At 37.9% G+C, this 17,827-nt stretch overlaps 1 protein-coding gene across 4 annotated transcripts in view; it reads right to left on the bottom strand.

Annotated features, from left to right (window-relative positions):
- Positions 1–17,827, bottom strand: part of TMEM50B (transmembrane protein 50B) — a 38,271-nt gene that overhangs the window by 8,660 nt on the left and 11,784 nt on the right. For all 4 annotated transcript variants that reach the window (XM_043997769.1, XM_043997768.1, XM_043997767.1 and 1 more), the window contains 3 exons: positions 8,641–8,773; positions 3,160–3,272; positions 2,374–2,441 (listed from right to left, as the gene is read on the bottom strand). In XM_043997769.1, the coding sequence (XP_043853704.1) occupies positions 2,374–2,441; positions 3,160–3,272; positions 8,641–8,739 (280 nt within the window). In that variant the 5' untranslated portion in view covers positions 8,740–8,773. The remainder of the gene's footprint in view (positions 1–2,373; positions 2,442–3,159; positions 3,273–8,640; positions 8,774–17,827) is intronic.

Raw genomic sequence — 17,827 nt, 5'->3', positions numbered from 1 at the left:
CACACACACACACACACAAATGAATAAGCTAAAGGTTGGGGATTATATAACTTGAATTTATGTCTTCTGATTTCAATAGAAAAGTTCCTGTCACTGAACCACAGTCACTGCTGACTTCCCAGCAGCTTCCTCCTTTCTCATTCTTAGATATTAGCTAGAGCAAAGGAGGCACATTAGGAAAGCTGAGAGTTTAGGGCCTGCTTGATCCTCCTACCCTTGTGCCTCCTTGTCACCAGAGCATTCCCACGGGAGTTAGATTACAAAGTACTTCCCTTTTCATCTTCCTTTATTTATTTAGATTTAAACAGGGAAGCTGAGTTGTTTACAACTCTTTCATCCAACTGGGGTGGGGGTCAGAATAGGGGTGTGGGGGTGAAGCTACAGTGCTAATCAGGCAGCTAAAACAAGACTGAATAAAATTCTAGATGGCAAGCAAATGGAAATAAATCTTCAAAATATCTCAGCCCTCCCATCCTACCTCAAATTCCCCAAACATCCCCCCCAGAAAAGCAGAAAGAACAAAAAGTAAAAATAAAAAATAAATGCCCAACTACTAAGACACTTCAACAATACTTTAGAGACTGTAATTTTGGTGATGGTATTCTCTCAACTGATTAGCACCTTCTGTTCAAGAGTGGCTGCAGTCAAAAAGTTCATCACCATGTGACCAATCCAGTAATGACCCTTTCAGTTCAGCTAAATTGTATCATATATGAGATATTTGCTCCATCATCAAGCCCATATTCTAAGCCTTCATAGCTTGGTAGATTCTTTTCATAGACTTCAGAAACCCAGGGTAATTTCCATACTGATGAGGCAACACAGTAAACCTTTAGAAGACCCACCAAAGTAAGTCATGTCAAAATAAAAACACATCAAAACATAAAGCCTAAGAGTATAAATGAATCAATGATAGTTTTAGGGTATTCAAAGATAACAGAGAAGTGGCACATACATCTGCTCAATTTAATCCACAGCCCTTTCAAAAACTGGGAATGTGATTATTGTTCAATACAATGAAATTCCACTATGAAGAAAGCATCAGATCCCTAGAGAAGCTTATTACAAGAAAGTTTAACGTGAATTAAAAAGTATTACTGCATGAAAATTTAGATGTTTCCCCAAACAATCAAAAAATATTAATCAAGGACCTATTATTTGACAGGCTCTGTGCTCAGTACTACATAGATACAGAGTCAAAAATGAAATAGTTCTTCAAGAGTCTTCTACTCTAATGGAGAAGATTAAAGTGTGTATATGCACATATATATGTATATTAAAAAAAAACCTGGCAGGTGGGAGAGAATTAGCATCTGAAAAGAAAGCCTTCATGTAGAAGGCAGAACTTGAGCTGAGTGGAAGAAAACAAGGGGTTCTAAAAGAGACCTAAGTGAGGAAAGGGTCCACTCCAAATACAGGGGGATAGCCAGTGCAAAGGCATGGGGACTAGAGATAAAATGTCATTTGTGAAAAATAGCAGGAAGGCAGTCTGGCTGGGTCAGAGCATACATGCAGGTAAGTTATGTGCAACCAAAAAATGCAGATTAAAAAGTACACAAATCATTAGTACACAAACTAAATGGCTAGAATATGCCATTCATTTTTATATACACACACATTATCAAAGTGTAATTACCTTCTTTTTTTGCTCCTTGTGACTATCATGAACAGATTGTTTAGCTGGGTTTGGTAATTAACATATGTAAAGATTGAACCTATGACTTCTTTTTAATCAACTGAATGAATTATCCAAAGACTTTGATAATGTATGTATACATATAATGGATATAATGCATGTATATGTGTGTGCATACATATCTGTGTATGCATATACATGTATGTGTATATACACACACACACAATCAAATACTGATGCCAGTTACCAAACCCAGCTAAACAACCAACTCATGATGGTCATAAGGGGCAAAAAAGGGAAGATAAACAAAAAATCTACCATCACTCCTAGAAAAAGAAATCAAAGCCTGAGTCCTACTAATTGGTGTATTATATACACAGGACAGCACATTATCACAAAAACAAATTTCTCAAAAAATTGTTTACCTTTATAGAATATTTAACCTAAGGCAAGGCTATAAAAAGTTGTAAAGATGTATTATGCAACCCCATTATTAGTTCTGCATAAAGGATTCAGGTTTAAGGCATACTTTAGCAGCTAGGTGGTGTAGTAGATGGAGCACCAGCCCTGGAGTCAGGAGGACCTGAGTTCAAAACCAGCCTTAGACACTTGACACTTACTAGCTGTGTGACCCCCTGGACAAGTCACTTAACCCCAATTGCCTTACAAACAAAAAAACCCCCAAATGTCAGTATAGTATACCCAAGAGCTACCTACCCAAAATTGATTTTACTTACCTGTTCTTCCTAAACAGCCACTTTCATAGCTATCACCTCTCACTTGTGCATTTGACACAGCATTTATCCTATAATACACAGATACAAAAAAACAAAACAAAAAAACCCCACATGATCCAAAGGTTTCTATTTTTAAAAATAAATATCTCTGAATTATACACTCTCTTTAAATAACTGACTTGTTGTCTAACAACAAAACAATTAGGCATTTATGAAACCACAAGTATTCTGTGGCTAGAAACACTGCTTTATCTTATTTCTACAGGACACTCAGAATACATACACACACACACACACACACACACACACACACCCCTTAAATGTTTACCTACTGCTTGTTGATGTTATGAATCAGGACTCAACTTCCCCATATCACTCTCTTTTTTAACACGGTCCACGTATCAGTGTTAGATTATGCCAAGGTCACCATCACTATGTAACCACTCCCTTTGGGTATTAAAAGCAAAGATTTTTCTGAACTTCAGGAAGAAATTCAGATATTACAGAAAAAAATGTTTTTGAACTTGGAAACAGGTAGAGTAGGCCCACTTTATTCAGCTTGAAGGATATTTTTCTTCCTATTTAAGTTAAAAGCAAGTCAGGATCTAATGCTAAATACTAGAATGCAAAACACAAGAACTCCTTACTATTTCTTTGGTTATTACTTCTTTTGGGAAAACTTTATGATCTAAGTATTTCTCATTTTCCAACATTAAAAACAAGCCATTATATTACCTATTCTAAGAAAAATATAATCTCAACTTTTAGAATTACCTTCATACTTACATGAAGAAAGCTAATGTGGAAAACACTCCACATGTATGAAATGCATGGTTCATTTGTTCTGGTTTGGGATATACCACTGCTGCATCAATCATTATCCACCAACCTGTAAAAAACTTTAAAAAACAGCAAACATAATGCTTAGCTATTAAACCGAGATTATTTCTAATGTTCCCAGGACTAAAATTAAGCCCAATGAATACGACTTAATTTAAGCTTTTGTACTTCTCTTTCCTTTCCCTTCCAGGCTAGCATAATGTACTGCACATAAAAAGCAGTTCAGCTAATTGAAAAAACTTTTCATATCTTTTTTTTACTGGACTTGTAATTTCATCAGCACAGAAGTTTTCAACCCAAATCCATACCTTTTTACCACCTTAACCTCTTACAGGATCATACAGCCAATGTGTCAGAGGTAGATCATGAACCTAGGCCTTTCTGATTCTGAAAACTCTCTAAACACTATATCATGCCACCTCTTATGCTACCTATAGACAGTAAGTTTCCAACACATATAGTATAGCTATAAAGATATTAGAAAAGTTATAAAAAAATAATCAGTACAGCCTCAACTCTTGTTAACTATATCTCCCGCTTCTCCTTCTTCATTACATTCTGCTACCTCTCCCTCAGCATACAAAAATTAAAGGGGGACGCGGGGGGGGGGGGGGGGGGGGCCGGCGGCTAGGTGGCGCAGTGGATAAAGCACAGGCCCTGGATTCAGGAGTACCTGGGTTCAAATCCAGCCTCAGACAGTTGAGACTTACTAGCTGTATGACCCTGGTTAAGTCACTTAACCCCCACTGCCCCACCAAAAAAATTAAAAATTAAAGGGGGACAGTCACCGTATTCCTTAACAACAAAAATTGGTACAGTGGGAGGATGGCACGTCTTTGGAGTGGTACTGCTGCCTTATACTTCTACTTCCTGATGGCTGTCTATTCATCTGTATGATTGGTAGCAAGTATTGGTTTTGCCAAATTCTGGGGCTTGAATATTCCAAAATATTCAGAATTTCTTTTAACAAAGTCTTTTAACTAGTCTATTTTAAAAAGTTTTTCCATCAAAAAACCCCTTATTTAAAAATAACTATACGGCCCTGGAGTCAGGAGTACCTGAGTTCAAATCCGACCTCAGACACTTAACACTTACTAGCTGTGTGACCCTGGGCAAGTCACTTAACCCCAATTGCCTCACTAAAAAAAAAAAAAAAGAAAAAACAAACAAACAAAACTATGCACATTATGTGACCAAATGATCTTCAAAATACTTTTTTTAACAGTAACCATTTGTTTTTAACACTTAGTATGGTCAGAATTTTACCACGACTAATTAAAAATTCTTTTGAATTCTTGTCCAATTCTTATGGATTTTATGAGGTTTTCTGAAAATTTGTTTCCATCCTATTCTAAGTGCCATAATAATTTCTAAAACTAAATGATATTGGTGATATGTTATAGTATTATGGTTCTAACATTCAATCTTCAGCTATCAAAGGAACTGAAGACAAAATACAGAATTAATATTCCCGGTAAAATGAGCAAGAGTGAGGCTCTCATGGATAAAATCCTAATTAACAGTATTACCTATTATATGTATTAGTAATATGATAAATACTGAGGAAAAAATACAAAAGTGAGATACAGCCTGCACTCAAGGAGTTTACATTCTACTGATGTATTCTAATGGTGCATCAATACTTTATTTTGATGAGGAAGAAAAGGGATACTTATCTAAAAGAACAAAGTTCACATATGCAGAGTGATGTTAGAAAGACATATAAAGAACTGAAATCAGATTGCTTTGTCTTGGGAATGGGGGAGGGAAGGGAGGAAGGGAGAAAAATTTAGAACTAAAAATCTTATGAAAACAAATGTTGAAAACTATCTTTATATGTAACTGGAAAATAATAAAATACTTTTATGATAAAAAAAAAGAGCTGAAATGGGTATAAGTTGAAAAAGTCTACAAACATGGCATATTTTATGTAAAAATCACTGTTAGCATCAGGAAAGCTAAATCTCAATATGAAAGGGACTTGGGTGGGGACAGCTAGGTGGCACAGTGGATAAAGCACTGGCCTTGGATTCAGGAGGAACTGAGTTCAAATCCAGCCTCAGACACTTGACATTTAATTAGCTGTGTGAGCCTGGGCAAGTCACTTAACCCTCGTTGCCCTGCCCCCTCCCCCCCCCAAAAAGAAAGGGACTTGGAAGAAAATCAAGCAATGTACAAGACTTGTTTGGAATGTATGGGAGAATGATAAGAATGATAACTAAAGGCAGAAGACGGCACAATTACTTAAAGTTTTCACTGTTTTCCTTACTAAACAAAATTAACTTTTCATCAAGGTAGGAAAGAACAAAAATGGTTAAAAGGAAACGAATAACGAAGGTAAAAAAGTACAGTGAGTTCAACTGTAGAAATGGAAGAGGTACACCAGACCCTGACACAGAAACATAGCCTCATGTTCAAAATTGGAAAAGAAGGTAGAAATTTAAACCATAGGCAGGTGAGCTTGATGTCAATTCTTGGTAATATGCTGAAATAAATTATTAATACTAAAGTGAGGGAGCATTTTTTGAGTACTTAGAAAGGAAGTGATCATTTAAAGCCTGCAACAAAAACAAAAACATGCAGATCTTGGCCCCAGAGAAGAAATGAGTAAGTGAACCTGTCTCCTTCAACTGGAAGATTGGGACTATGAGCATAAAATGTCACATATATCCATCAGACTTTGGTCTGTGTGTTGGATGATTTCACACAAATTTATTTTCCTTTGTTAGCAAAAAAGGCGATGAGAGTTGGGGGGCTGGGGGCAGAGGTATATCAAGAAATTACTGATATGTCTGCTATTCCCGATTGGTGGGTCAAGGGAATACCAAAGACAGAGTTAACCCAGATTTCAGTAACTATGCATATTATGTGACCAAATGATTTGATTTCTTTGTGGAAATGAACATACAACAATTTAGGTGAATTTGGAGGGGGCTGAAGGACTAAACCCAAACAGTACTGATTAATGAACGAATGAATGTCAACATACAGGTGTGTGTTCTCAAGTGTAAGTATCCCAGGATTCTTGACACCAACCCTATTCTATTCTGTTCATTTATCAATCATGTGGCTGATTAAAATAGCACATTTATTAAATTTATGTACAATACAAAGCTGAAATTTTAAAAACCATATATGTTAAATTAAAGAAAAAGCATTAAAAAAGATTTTCAAAGGCTGGAATGAGAAAATTTTTTTTTTAATTGAGGCAATTGGGGTTAAGTGACTTGCCCAGGGTCACACAGCTAGTAAGTGTTAAATGTCTGAGGCCAGATTTGAACTCAGGTACTCCTGACTCCAGGGCCGGTGCTCTATCTACTGCGCCACCTAGCTGCCCCTTGGAATGAGAAATTTAATAGGAATAAATGTAAAGTCCTACACTTAGGTTAAAAAAATCAACTGCTCATACTTAATACAAAATGAAGGGGATGTGGATAGAAAGTAGCTTATGTGAAAAAGGCATCTAATGACATAAAATATTATATTTGTTTCCAGTGTGGTTTGGTATCAATGTGATCTTGAGCTATATTAATTTAAATAGAATGACAACCTATAATGAATAAGAGGAAGATAACCAGGTTGGTGAGGGGATTCAGAATCATACCATACGTCTATTAGACATCCCATGCTGGATGTCTCATAGACATCTTAAACTCAACCTATTCAAAACTGAACTCATTATCTTTTCCCCAAAAAAAAGTTTGGGTTTTTTTCCCCTAACTTCTCTATTATTAGGGCATTACATCCTCCCAGACTTACAACCTAGGGTCATCCTCAACTCCAAAATCTCTCACCCTCATAGTCCTGTTGCTTACAGTTTCATGACATCTCAGTTTCTCTATCTTCTCTCCTCTGACGCTGCCACCATTCAGGCACAGTTCCTTATCACTTAATACAAGATTGCACTTCCCTTCTGGTTGGTCTCCCTGCTCCAAGTCTCTCCCCACTCCAGTTTCCTCTCCTCTTAGCTTAGCTAAGTGACCTTACCTAAGCTCAGGCTTGACAACTGACATGGTCAGTGACTCCCACCTCCAATTCAATAAACTTCAATGGCTCCCTATTACTTCCAGTATCATATATAAAATCCTTAAACTTGTTATAACCTGACCTCTTCCTTTTCCACTCTTCAGTCTTCTTCAACTTTACTCTCCTCCACGTACTTTATGACACAGTGACAAGGGCCCTTTGCTGTTCCTCACATTAGACAGAAACGCTCTCCTTCCTCATCTCAAACTTCTAGCTCCCCCTGACTTTCTTAAAATCACAGCTAAAGGGAGTCCCACTTTCTTTCTGTAACATCTGCCCAACCCCCTTCACATCAGTGAAGATTACTTCCAATTTATCCTGTATATATCTGATTTGTATGCAATTGTTTGCATGTTGTCTCCCTCATTATGGGAATGGAAAATCAAATGGAAAAGCTTTAAAAATCTGAGAGTAAAAACGGTTCCTGCCTTTCTTTGTATCTTCTATGCTTAGGACAGTGCCTAGAACATGGTAAACATTTAATAAATATTAATTTACAGTGTGAATGGTAGGTAGGCCTACTTAGCTGGAAAAAAGACAGGAAGGGAAAAGACTCAAGTATTTGAAGATTATCATATGGAAGAAGGATTAGACTTTTGCTTGGCTAGGAGGGCATAAAGTGAGCCCAGAGTAGAAGGTACATAGGGCAAACCTGGGAAAACATCCTAAAAAGTAGGGCAGCGGGGGCAGCTAGGTGGTGCAGTGGATAGAGCACCGGCCTTGGAGTCAGGAGTACCTGAGTTCAAATCCGGCCTCAGACACTTAACACTTACTAGCTGTGTGACCCTGGGCAAATCACTTAACCCCAATTGCCTCACTTAAAAAATAAATTAAAAAAAAAAAAAGTAGGGCAGCACAAAATGAAATGGATATTTTACAAGGAGAGTTCACTGCCCATCTCTGGAAATGCTAAAGATGGAGCATATTTAGACGAGATTCATGATCTGGGTAGTTGAACTAGATAACCCACAGAGTCTACCTCATAAGATTTCCTTAATATTTGAAAAGATCTATAGTTTTCTTTATGTGGATATTCCTAAAATCAAAACAAACTGCAACAACTCCACAGTCTTCATGAGTTGCTGTGGCCAAAAGTATTTGTCAACCTTTGGCCATTCCTCATGTGATAAGCCTCTAAACAGTGGCAGGACCTCAAAGCCTTTCCAGGTTGGAAGGATTTGGCAGGTTCCATTTAGCCTTTGAGTACCCAAGGTCATCTACAAAGTAAAAAACACTGGACTAGGGCTTTAGTAGAGTAGATTATAGAAACAATTCTTTAAAAATTACAATGATATTCATAATCCAAAAGTATACCACAAAATGGAACTGATTTTGCAATATAAAAAGACAATCAGAAACAACACTATTATATTAACCAAGATTTTTTTCCTGACAACTTACCAATACACCTGCTACGACAGATGCAACTGCATTTCTTCTCTCACTCCAATCAATGCATTCACATTCTGGCCACCGAAAATTATCTAGGAAGCCTGCCATTTCTATTTCTTCTGCATAGATTTTTCATTAGATGCTGAATTTAAGAAAGAAAGAAGGAAAGAAATAAATCCAACAAAGAATGTAAAGGAATGCTCTTTAATATTTTTTTTCAAATTACATGTAAAAACAATTTTTAACTTTGATTAAAAAAATTTTTTTAGTTCCTGCTGGGAAAACTGGAAAACAGTATGGCAGAAACTAAGAATAGACCAACATCTCACACCACATACTAAAATAAGGTCAAAATGGATACATGATTTACACATAAAGGATGATACCATAATCAAATTAAGAGAGTATGGAATTGTTTATCTGTCATTTTCATCTATTTATCTGTCAGAGGAAGAATTTAGGACCAAAGAAGATAGAGAGCAAAACAAAATATAAAAGAGATCCTTTTGATTATATAAAATTAAAAAGCTTATGCAAACAAAACTAATGTAACCAAGATTCCAAGGGAAGCAGAAAACTAGAAAAGAATTTTTGAAACAAATATCTGATAATGGCTTCATTTCTCAAATATATAGAGAACTGAGTCAAATTTATAAAAATACAAGTCATTCCCCAATTTATGAATAGTCAAAGGATATGAAAAAGCAGTTTTCAGACAAAGAAATAAAAACTATCTATAATCCTAAGAAAAAAACTGTCTGGATCAATATTGATCAGAGAAATGCAAATCAAAACAACTCTGAGGTACCATCTCACACCTATGAGAGTGGCAAATATAACAAAAATAGAAAATATTGGATGTTGGAGAGAATATGGGAAAGCTGGGACACTAATCCACTGTTGGTGGAGTTGTGAAAAGATCCAACAATTCTGGAGAGCAAATTGGAAATATGCCCAAAGGGCTATAGAACTGTGCATACCCTTTGATCCAGCAATACCACTGATAGGTTTATATCCCAAAGACATCCCCAAAAAGAGAAAAAGACCTATGTATACACAAATATTTATAGCAGTTTTTTTTGTGGTGGCTAAGAATTGGACATCAAAGGAATGCCCATCAATTGGGGAATGGCTAAACAAACTGTGGTATATGATGGTGATGGGATATTATTGTGCTATAAGAAATGACAAGTAGGGGCAGCTAGGTGGTGCAGTGGATAGAGCACCGGCCCTAGATTCAGGAAGACCTGAGTTCAAATCCGACCTTAGACACTTATCATTTACTAGCTATGTGACCCTGGGCAAGTCACTTAACCCCAACTGCCCTGAAAAAAAAAGAAAGAAAGAAAGAAAAGAAATGACAAGCAGTATGACTTCAGAAAGGCCTGGAGAGACATGTAAGAAATGATGTATTGTAAAGTGAGCAGAACCAAGAGAACAATGTACACAGAGACAGCAATATTGTTTGATGAAGAACTGTGAATGACTTGACTATTCTCAACAATACAATGATCCAAGACAATCCCAAAGGACTATTGATGAAACATACTATCCACCTCCAAAGAAAGAACTGCTATTGATGGAACAGACTGAAGCATGCTATTTTTCATTTTCTTTCATTTTTTTCTTTTAATCAAGTTTTCTTGAACAAAATGACAAACATCGTAATGTTTTACATACATGTATAACTCATATCTGATTGTTTGCTGGCTCAGGGAGGAGGGAGGGAAGGGAGGGAAAGAAGGATAAAAATTGGAACCCAAAACTATAAATTAAAATGCATATTATTATTTTTTAAATACTAGCAAGATACTATGAAAAAAAGTTTTGGGGCACCTAGGTGGCACAGTGGATAAAGCACTGGCCCTGGATTCAGGAGGACCTGAGTTCAAATCCACCCTCAGACACTTGACACAAGCTGTGTGACCCTGGGCAAGTCACTTAACCCTCATTGCCTCACCAAAAAAGAAAAGTTTCCATTCTTTTTGTACAACAAAACTTTGACCCTAAAAGCTTTACATAATTTCACAAATAATCTTAGAAGAAACAATTGTAAAGCTAAATTCCCAAGTAGGTTAAAAATGTGGCTAGTAATCATTATGCTACCTATACTTTTAAAAAAATGTACAAGTGGAAAGTCAATATGCAAAGGTCACAGCAAATGCATTATTATGTTAACTTAGTTTATATTTTCTTAATCTAAATAGTTCTAAGTATATGTTTCCTTTATCTTATTTGCACATATTGAGATAACTTTAAGTAGCTGACAAAGTAGTGTATATCTGGAGTGAGAAGAGATGTGAATTTCAATTCTAACTCCCAACACTTAGTAGTAGCAGAGTGAGACAGCTGACAGAGTACCCGGCCTGGAGTCAAGACCTGAGTTTAAATCTGACCTCAGACACTAGCTGTGTATTCCCAGGAAAAGTTACTTAACTTCTCAGTTTCCTCACCTGTAAAATGAACATAATAAAAGCACCTACCTCCTGGGGTTGTTGTGAAGATCAAAGGAGATAATAGTTGTAAAGCACTTAGCACAGTGCCTGACACATGGTAGAAGCTCAATAAATGCTTTTTCCTTTTCCCTGGGTGACCACAGCAAGTCATCTAGTCTCAGAGCCTGTTTTCTCATCTATAAAATAGGCATGACTACACTTATAGCACCTCCCTCAAAGGGCTGTTGTGATGTAAGGTATTTTGTAAAACTCAAAACATGAATGGTGGCAATTTAAAACCTTTTAAATTTACAGAATATTTAACTTTAATTTCATTCATTTGAAACCTATTATCCAAAAAGCGAGACCTCTGCTTCAATTTACCCCCTTCCACTTTTGTGTTCTGATTTATTATATAAAATTGAAAGATTCTGATGAAGTTTGTAACTCTACTCAATAGGAAAGAGACCTATTTTAATTTCTGAAAAAGCCTGCCTTCTTAAAATAATATGGCTTAAGGAGAGGCACATTCATCAGTCCCCTGGCCTCTGCTCTGGTCCGCAAGCAACCAGAGGCCTGCTTGCCCTCTGACTTGGAAGAGAATCCTGTTCCACTGTGTCTGCAAGCTCTGGCATGCCTGAGCCCCTCCCCAAACTGGGCCGCCACTCAAGACTGCAACCTGGATCCTAGCTAGGGCAAAAAACCAGAGTCCTGCCTCAGCACCAGCAGAGACCCCTGTAATTTCCCACTGGCCAACAGCTCAACCCCCTCACTGTCTTCTGGGCTGAGTTCCAGAAGCAGCCACAGTCAAGATACTCCTCTGAAGTAGGGTGCTTGGGGCTGGATCTACGCAGCTACAGGATATGCTCCACTCTCACCCCAACACAACAGATCTTTCCCGCCAACCTTCTAAGCCGTCTTTGGCTGGAAAATGATCTCACCCTGTCCTTTTGTGCATTCTGCTGCTCCTGGAATTGTCTTATGGCATTATTTGAAAGAATTTGGAGGGGTTTGGGGGGAGAGCTCCAGGAAGTCACTGCCTTTCCTCCATGGGTTTATTGTAAGGAAATCTCTCTTTAAAGTGCTATATAAATGTAGTTTACCATAAAAAAAAAAAAAAAAAGATGAGCAAGATGCTATCAGAAAAACTTGGAATGACTTACATAAGCTGATGCAAAGTGAAATGTACTATATACAAAATAACAGCAAGGGCAGCTAGATGGCGCAGTGGTAAAGCCCCGGCCCTGGATTCAGGAGTACCTGAGTTCAAATCCAGCCTCAGACACTTAACACTTACTAGCTGTGTGACCCTGGGCAAGTCACTTAACCCCAATTGCCTCACTAAAAAAACAAAAAAAACCCAAAGTAACAGCAATATTGTAAGATGATCTGCCATGAAAGTTATTTTCAGCAATACAATGATCCAAGACAACTCTGAAGGACTTAAGAAAAATGTAATCCATCCACAGAGAAAGAACTGATGGTATCTGAATACAGACTGAAGCATAATTTTTTGTTAGTTCCTTTTTCTGAAGTTTTTTTTTCTGTTTTCTTTCATAACCTGATGTGGAAATGTTTTATATGACTACACATGTATAACTTATATTGAATTGCTTGAGTTCTTAAGGGGCTCAGGAGGAAGAGAGTTTGGAACACAAAGTTTTAAAAATCAATGTCCAGGGGGTAGAGCCAAGATGGCAGAGGAAAGCCATTAAGCTCACAGGGCTCCTGATACAATAACCCCAAAAATAGCAATAAAAGAACCCTTGGGGCAAAAAAATACACAAAAATATGGGCTGAGAGTTTTCTCCAGCTATAGATAGATTTCAGGGGGCCATGCTGGGCCACGAATAAAGCCTAACCCCACAATCGGGCCAACACACCAGACACCCGCCAGAGGAATTTGCCCCAGTGCCTCTGAATCAGCTGCAGCACCAGCGTCTTCTGGAACCGAGCGCATGTGAGGTCAGACTGAACAGCTGGCTTGGGAGGGGGCGGTAAGTGCAGGGGTACCAGTGGACTGGGGGGAAGGATTTGACTGTCCCACCCCAGTGGGCAACCAGGAAGAAATCCTGAGTGGCGGGAGACCCAGGTGGGGGAGGTGAGCAGGGTAGCAGTCTCATTGGAAGCTGAGAACCACACCACAGAAAGCTTTGCTGGTTGGTTTCTTAGTAAATAGGCCTGAGGTTATCTCCAGACCTGAGAACAGGCCAGGTGAGATTAAAGCCTGCCCCCCCCCAACCCAAAACACCTGGGACCCTTGGAAGCTGAGAATGGGAGTGGAGCCAAGAAGTAGCCTCAAAAGATGAGAAGAATTCAAACAGGTAAAGAAAGGAGAAACACTGTGGACAGAGGTTTTGAGTCAAGAACTCAAAATGTGTGTTGACTAAATCAATGGACTCAGTCCAGCTAAAATAGAAAGTTCGGTAAAAGAACAGTGATAGATAAGGCCTATATAAATTGAAGGTAGATTTTGGGGAACCTTAGTAGCCAGGCTAAGGAACTTGGTCTTTTTCATAAGGTCATATAATTCAAGAACTACACAAGGAGGGCAGCTAGGTGACGCAGTGGATAGAGCACCGGCCCTGGAGTCAGGAGTACCTGAGTTCAAATCCGGCCTCAGACACTTAACACTTACTAGCTGTGTGACCCTGGGCAAGTCACTTAACCCCAATTGCCTCACTTAAAAAAATAAAAAAGAACTACACAAGGCTTTTGAACAGAAGAGTGACCCAGAGCAGACTGATGTCTTTGGAAGAATAATCTGGTTAAGTGTCCTGAATGGATTTAAAGACACAAAGACTGGAAAGCAGGAAAACAAGGTGGAAAGCTATTGTAATTGCAAGATAAAAGGTTCCTGGGGCAGCTAGGTGGCGCAGTAGATAGAGCATCAGCCCTGGAGTCAGGAGGACCTGAGTTCAAATCCAGCCTCAGACACTTAACACTTACTAGCTGTGTGACCCTGGGCAAGTCACTTAACCCCAATTGCCTCACCAAAAAAATACACACACACACAAAAAGATAAAAGGTTCCTCAAATTATATCAGAGCTGTAAAGTACCTAATAAGTAGGTTATCTAATATAACCTCATTTTCAGATGAAGAAACAGACTCTGAGAGGTGGAATGACTTGCCCAAGATCACACCAGCTCCAATCCCAGAAATCTGTCTACTGACTATGTTACCTCCAAGCATGAACAAGAATGATCATGACAATAAAAATAAAAAGGCCCAAAGAGATCATAAAAAAGGGAAAAGGACCCACATGTACAAAATTATTTATAGCAGCTATCTTTGTGGTGGCAAAGAATTGGAAACTGAGGGAATGCCCATCAACTGGGTAATGGCTGAACAAGTCATGGTATATGATTGTAATGGAATACAATTGTACAATAAGAAATGACGAGCAGGGGGCAGCTAGATGGCAAAGTGGATAAAGCACCGACCCTGGATTCAGGAGGACCTGAGTTCAAATGCAGCCTTAGACACTTGACACTTACTAGCTGTGTGACCCTAAGCAACCCTCATTGCCCTGCAAAAAAAAAAAAACGAAAAAGAAAAAAGAAATGATGGGGCAAATTTCAGAAAAAAACCAGAAAGTGGATTGATGCTGAGTGAAGTGAGCAGAACCAGAACACTGTACATAGTAACAGCAACATTGTGTGATGACCAACTGTAACAGACTTAAAAAAAAAAAAGTGACCACAACCACAACCAATCTTAGCAATACAATGATCCAAGACAATTCCAAAGAACTCATGATAGAAAATGTTCTCCACACCCAGAAAAAAGAACTGTGGATTCTGAATACAGATTGAACCATACTGTTTCTTTTGTTCTTTTTTTCCTTTTTGAGGTTTTTCCCTTGTGTTCTGATTCTTGTTTCACAACATGACTAATGCAGAAATATGATTAATATGATTATACATATATAACCTATGTCAGATTGCTTTCTGTCTTGGAGAGGGAGGGAGAAAAATTTGGACCTAAAAATCTTATGAAAACAAATGTTGAAAACTATCTTTACATGTAACTGAAAAAGAATACATACTTTTATGATTTAAAATAAAAAAATAAAAAGGAATAATGGGGAGACAATTATTTGTTCACTGAAGCAGAATTTCTAACTAACATTACTTATTAGCCCAGTTCCAATTAAATGACAGTAATAAAAAGTGAATTTATGGAATATGAAAAGAGAAATATGATTTAGTTCTGTACTAGTATCCTTGGTAGTCTAAAGTACTATGCTATTTTATTGTTATTTGATTCTACATTTGTTTAGTATTATAAGTATCTGGAAAATTTAAAACAATTTTTAAACTCCAACTTTTAGCTCCACTTTAACAATTTAAACAAAATTTTACAACTACATTAACTGTTAAGATCAATAACTACCTTTAAGCAAATACAAGAAAGGTCAGAATGTCTAGGAAAGAGGGAACTGAAAGTTAAAGGCAAAATGGAAATTAAAATACTTAAAAAAAATTTTTTTTTTGCTTTTTTTTGGGGTAAATTAAAATCTTATATCATGTTCTGATATGCAAGTTCAATTTTCATAAATTATGCTATTGATGTGGGATAGAATTTGGGGTCAAATTGACTGTCCCAAAAGAATGACAAGACTCAGTGACTCAGTTTCCCAAGTTTTATTGCAATACTGTGGGTGACCACAGGGAGAGAACCAGAATACTGGAAAGGTATCTCTCAAATAAGGAAAGGAAAGACAGTTATATTTATAGTATGGATAAATTGATTATCAGTCTCATTATAATAACCTCCACCTTGGGGAGGTACAAGGGAGGGCCTGTCCTACTCATTATAATATTCTCCACCTAGGGGTGTTTCAGAGGAGGGCTTATCCTAATTTGGAGGTTCCTGAGGGTCCTAAGCCAACCCCCAAGGCAGATACCTTTTTCAGTGGAGGTGTGTTTTGGGGGTTTACATGTCATAAGGTGAATATGGGGACAATTTTGGCCTTTTCTGCGCATGTCTCTTTCTGATTCCCATGGCTAGTTTCAAAATATAATCATTTTTCATTAGAATTTCTATAGGTTGTCTTTTCTTTTATTGTTATTTTGACCTGACCCATTCTGGTCCCTTATGGATATTGATCACTATGGGTAAGAGAACCTAACATAAGTTATCCATTAACTGGGATCTGACTCCCTTTTAGAGCTACTATCTGTACTAGAGCTTGGGTCTTGGGTTTTTCTATTAACCCCTTTTTGCCTCCTACATCACTATTACGTGGTTGTATCAATAATCAATTTCTATATGAGTAAGAGATTGAAAGACATTAAAACAAGACTTCAAATTGATTAAGAACAATTACTTAAAGCCCTGTTTAGTTACACATAGGAAGGAAGTCATTTGTAACCTCATGGCCCTAAAAGGTCCTTCCAAAACACTGTGGGCTCACAAGAACCATCTTCAATCCTGGGATCTGACAGTAATGCAGATGTCACCTCTTTGGCTTCTGTCTCTTACCCAGAATTTTATTCCAGGGAAATCTCCTGCATAAAATATAGGGCATGGCTTGTGGGACATTCAGGGATTAATTCACAAGGGATCTGAAGAAGGGTTAAAAAAAACAACAATGACATGGAAAAAACCCTCAAGCTTTAGTAATACTTAAAAAAAAAAAAAAGTGACCACAACCACAACCATTCAATATGCCACTTTCCAATCTATATATAAAGTGTTTTGAGCCATACCAAGGGCATCCTCGTATTAATATGGAACAGGAAAGCTTTCACAAGTGACATCTATAGTAGACATAGTAAATATAGTAATATAGTAAATCCCACAAGATGAGAGGAGCTGAGACAGCTTTGAAACCCAGTCCCTGAGGTATACCACCACCAAAGGAAGGAGTCAGAAAGTGACAGTAAAATATGAGGGGAAAAAAAGCTAAAACCATCATGGATAGCTTCAACAGAAAGAAAATGTAATTAAAAACCTACAACACAAGCAAATAAATCAACAGATGATATTAAAATAAAAATATATTTTAAAATCTCAAAAAGATTACAAGTCTCTAAATAAATATTACAAGATAATGAAAATCGAACCAATGCCTAATAAAACAAAAAAATTCTACACACTCTCTGTTATGGGCCTGGGGTACCTCAGAAATTTTCTGGGAGAAATCAAGGAACCTTCTCCTTGAAACAAAACCAAAGGACAGACACATCTAAAGAGATAAGCATCTGGGGATCTGGACTGAGATAACTCCAGGACCACCACCCTTCATTCCAGTCTCCCCCACCCCTTGAGGAGATAATCCTATCAGGTGTGGCTGCTGCCAAAGTGGCAGGAGGAGACAGAACAACCGCCCCTCACCAGACTGCTTCCAACCCACCACCCAATAAGAGAACTTTCCACAGTCAGATGATCACCCCATCAAACTACCATTGATCCTCAGAGAGCCATGTCTCTGTGCCATGCCTTCTCCCCATGAGAAGAGGGTCCAAGGACTTTCCTTTCCCTAGTGCCCAAATAAACTATTATTTTATTCTAACTGGATTTGTGTGCAAGAGGGTGTTATTTCTTTAAAAAGGAATTCCTAAGGACCCCTACCCCAAACACCCACACTATTTCCCCCGTAACACTCTCCAAAGAAGCAAAAGAGGGGCAGCTAGGTGTTGCAGTGGATAGAGGACCAGCCATGGATTCAGGAGGACCTGAGTTCAAATCCGGCCTCAGACGCTTGACACTTCCTAGCTGTGTGACCCTGGGCAAATCACTTAACCCCAATTG

Source organism: Dromiciops gliroides, chromosome 3 (genome assembly GCF_019393635.1).
Source record: "Dromiciops gliroides isolate mDroGli1 chromosome 3, mDroGli1.pri, whole genome shotgun sequence".
In the NCBI taxonomy this organism is placed as follows: domain Eukaryota; kingdom Metazoa; phylum Chordata; class Mammalia; order Microbiotheria; family Microbiotheriidae; genus Dromiciops; species Dromiciops gliroides.
Note: the sequence above shows the minus strand (reverse complement) of the source record. Positions and strands in the feature narration are given on the sequence as shown.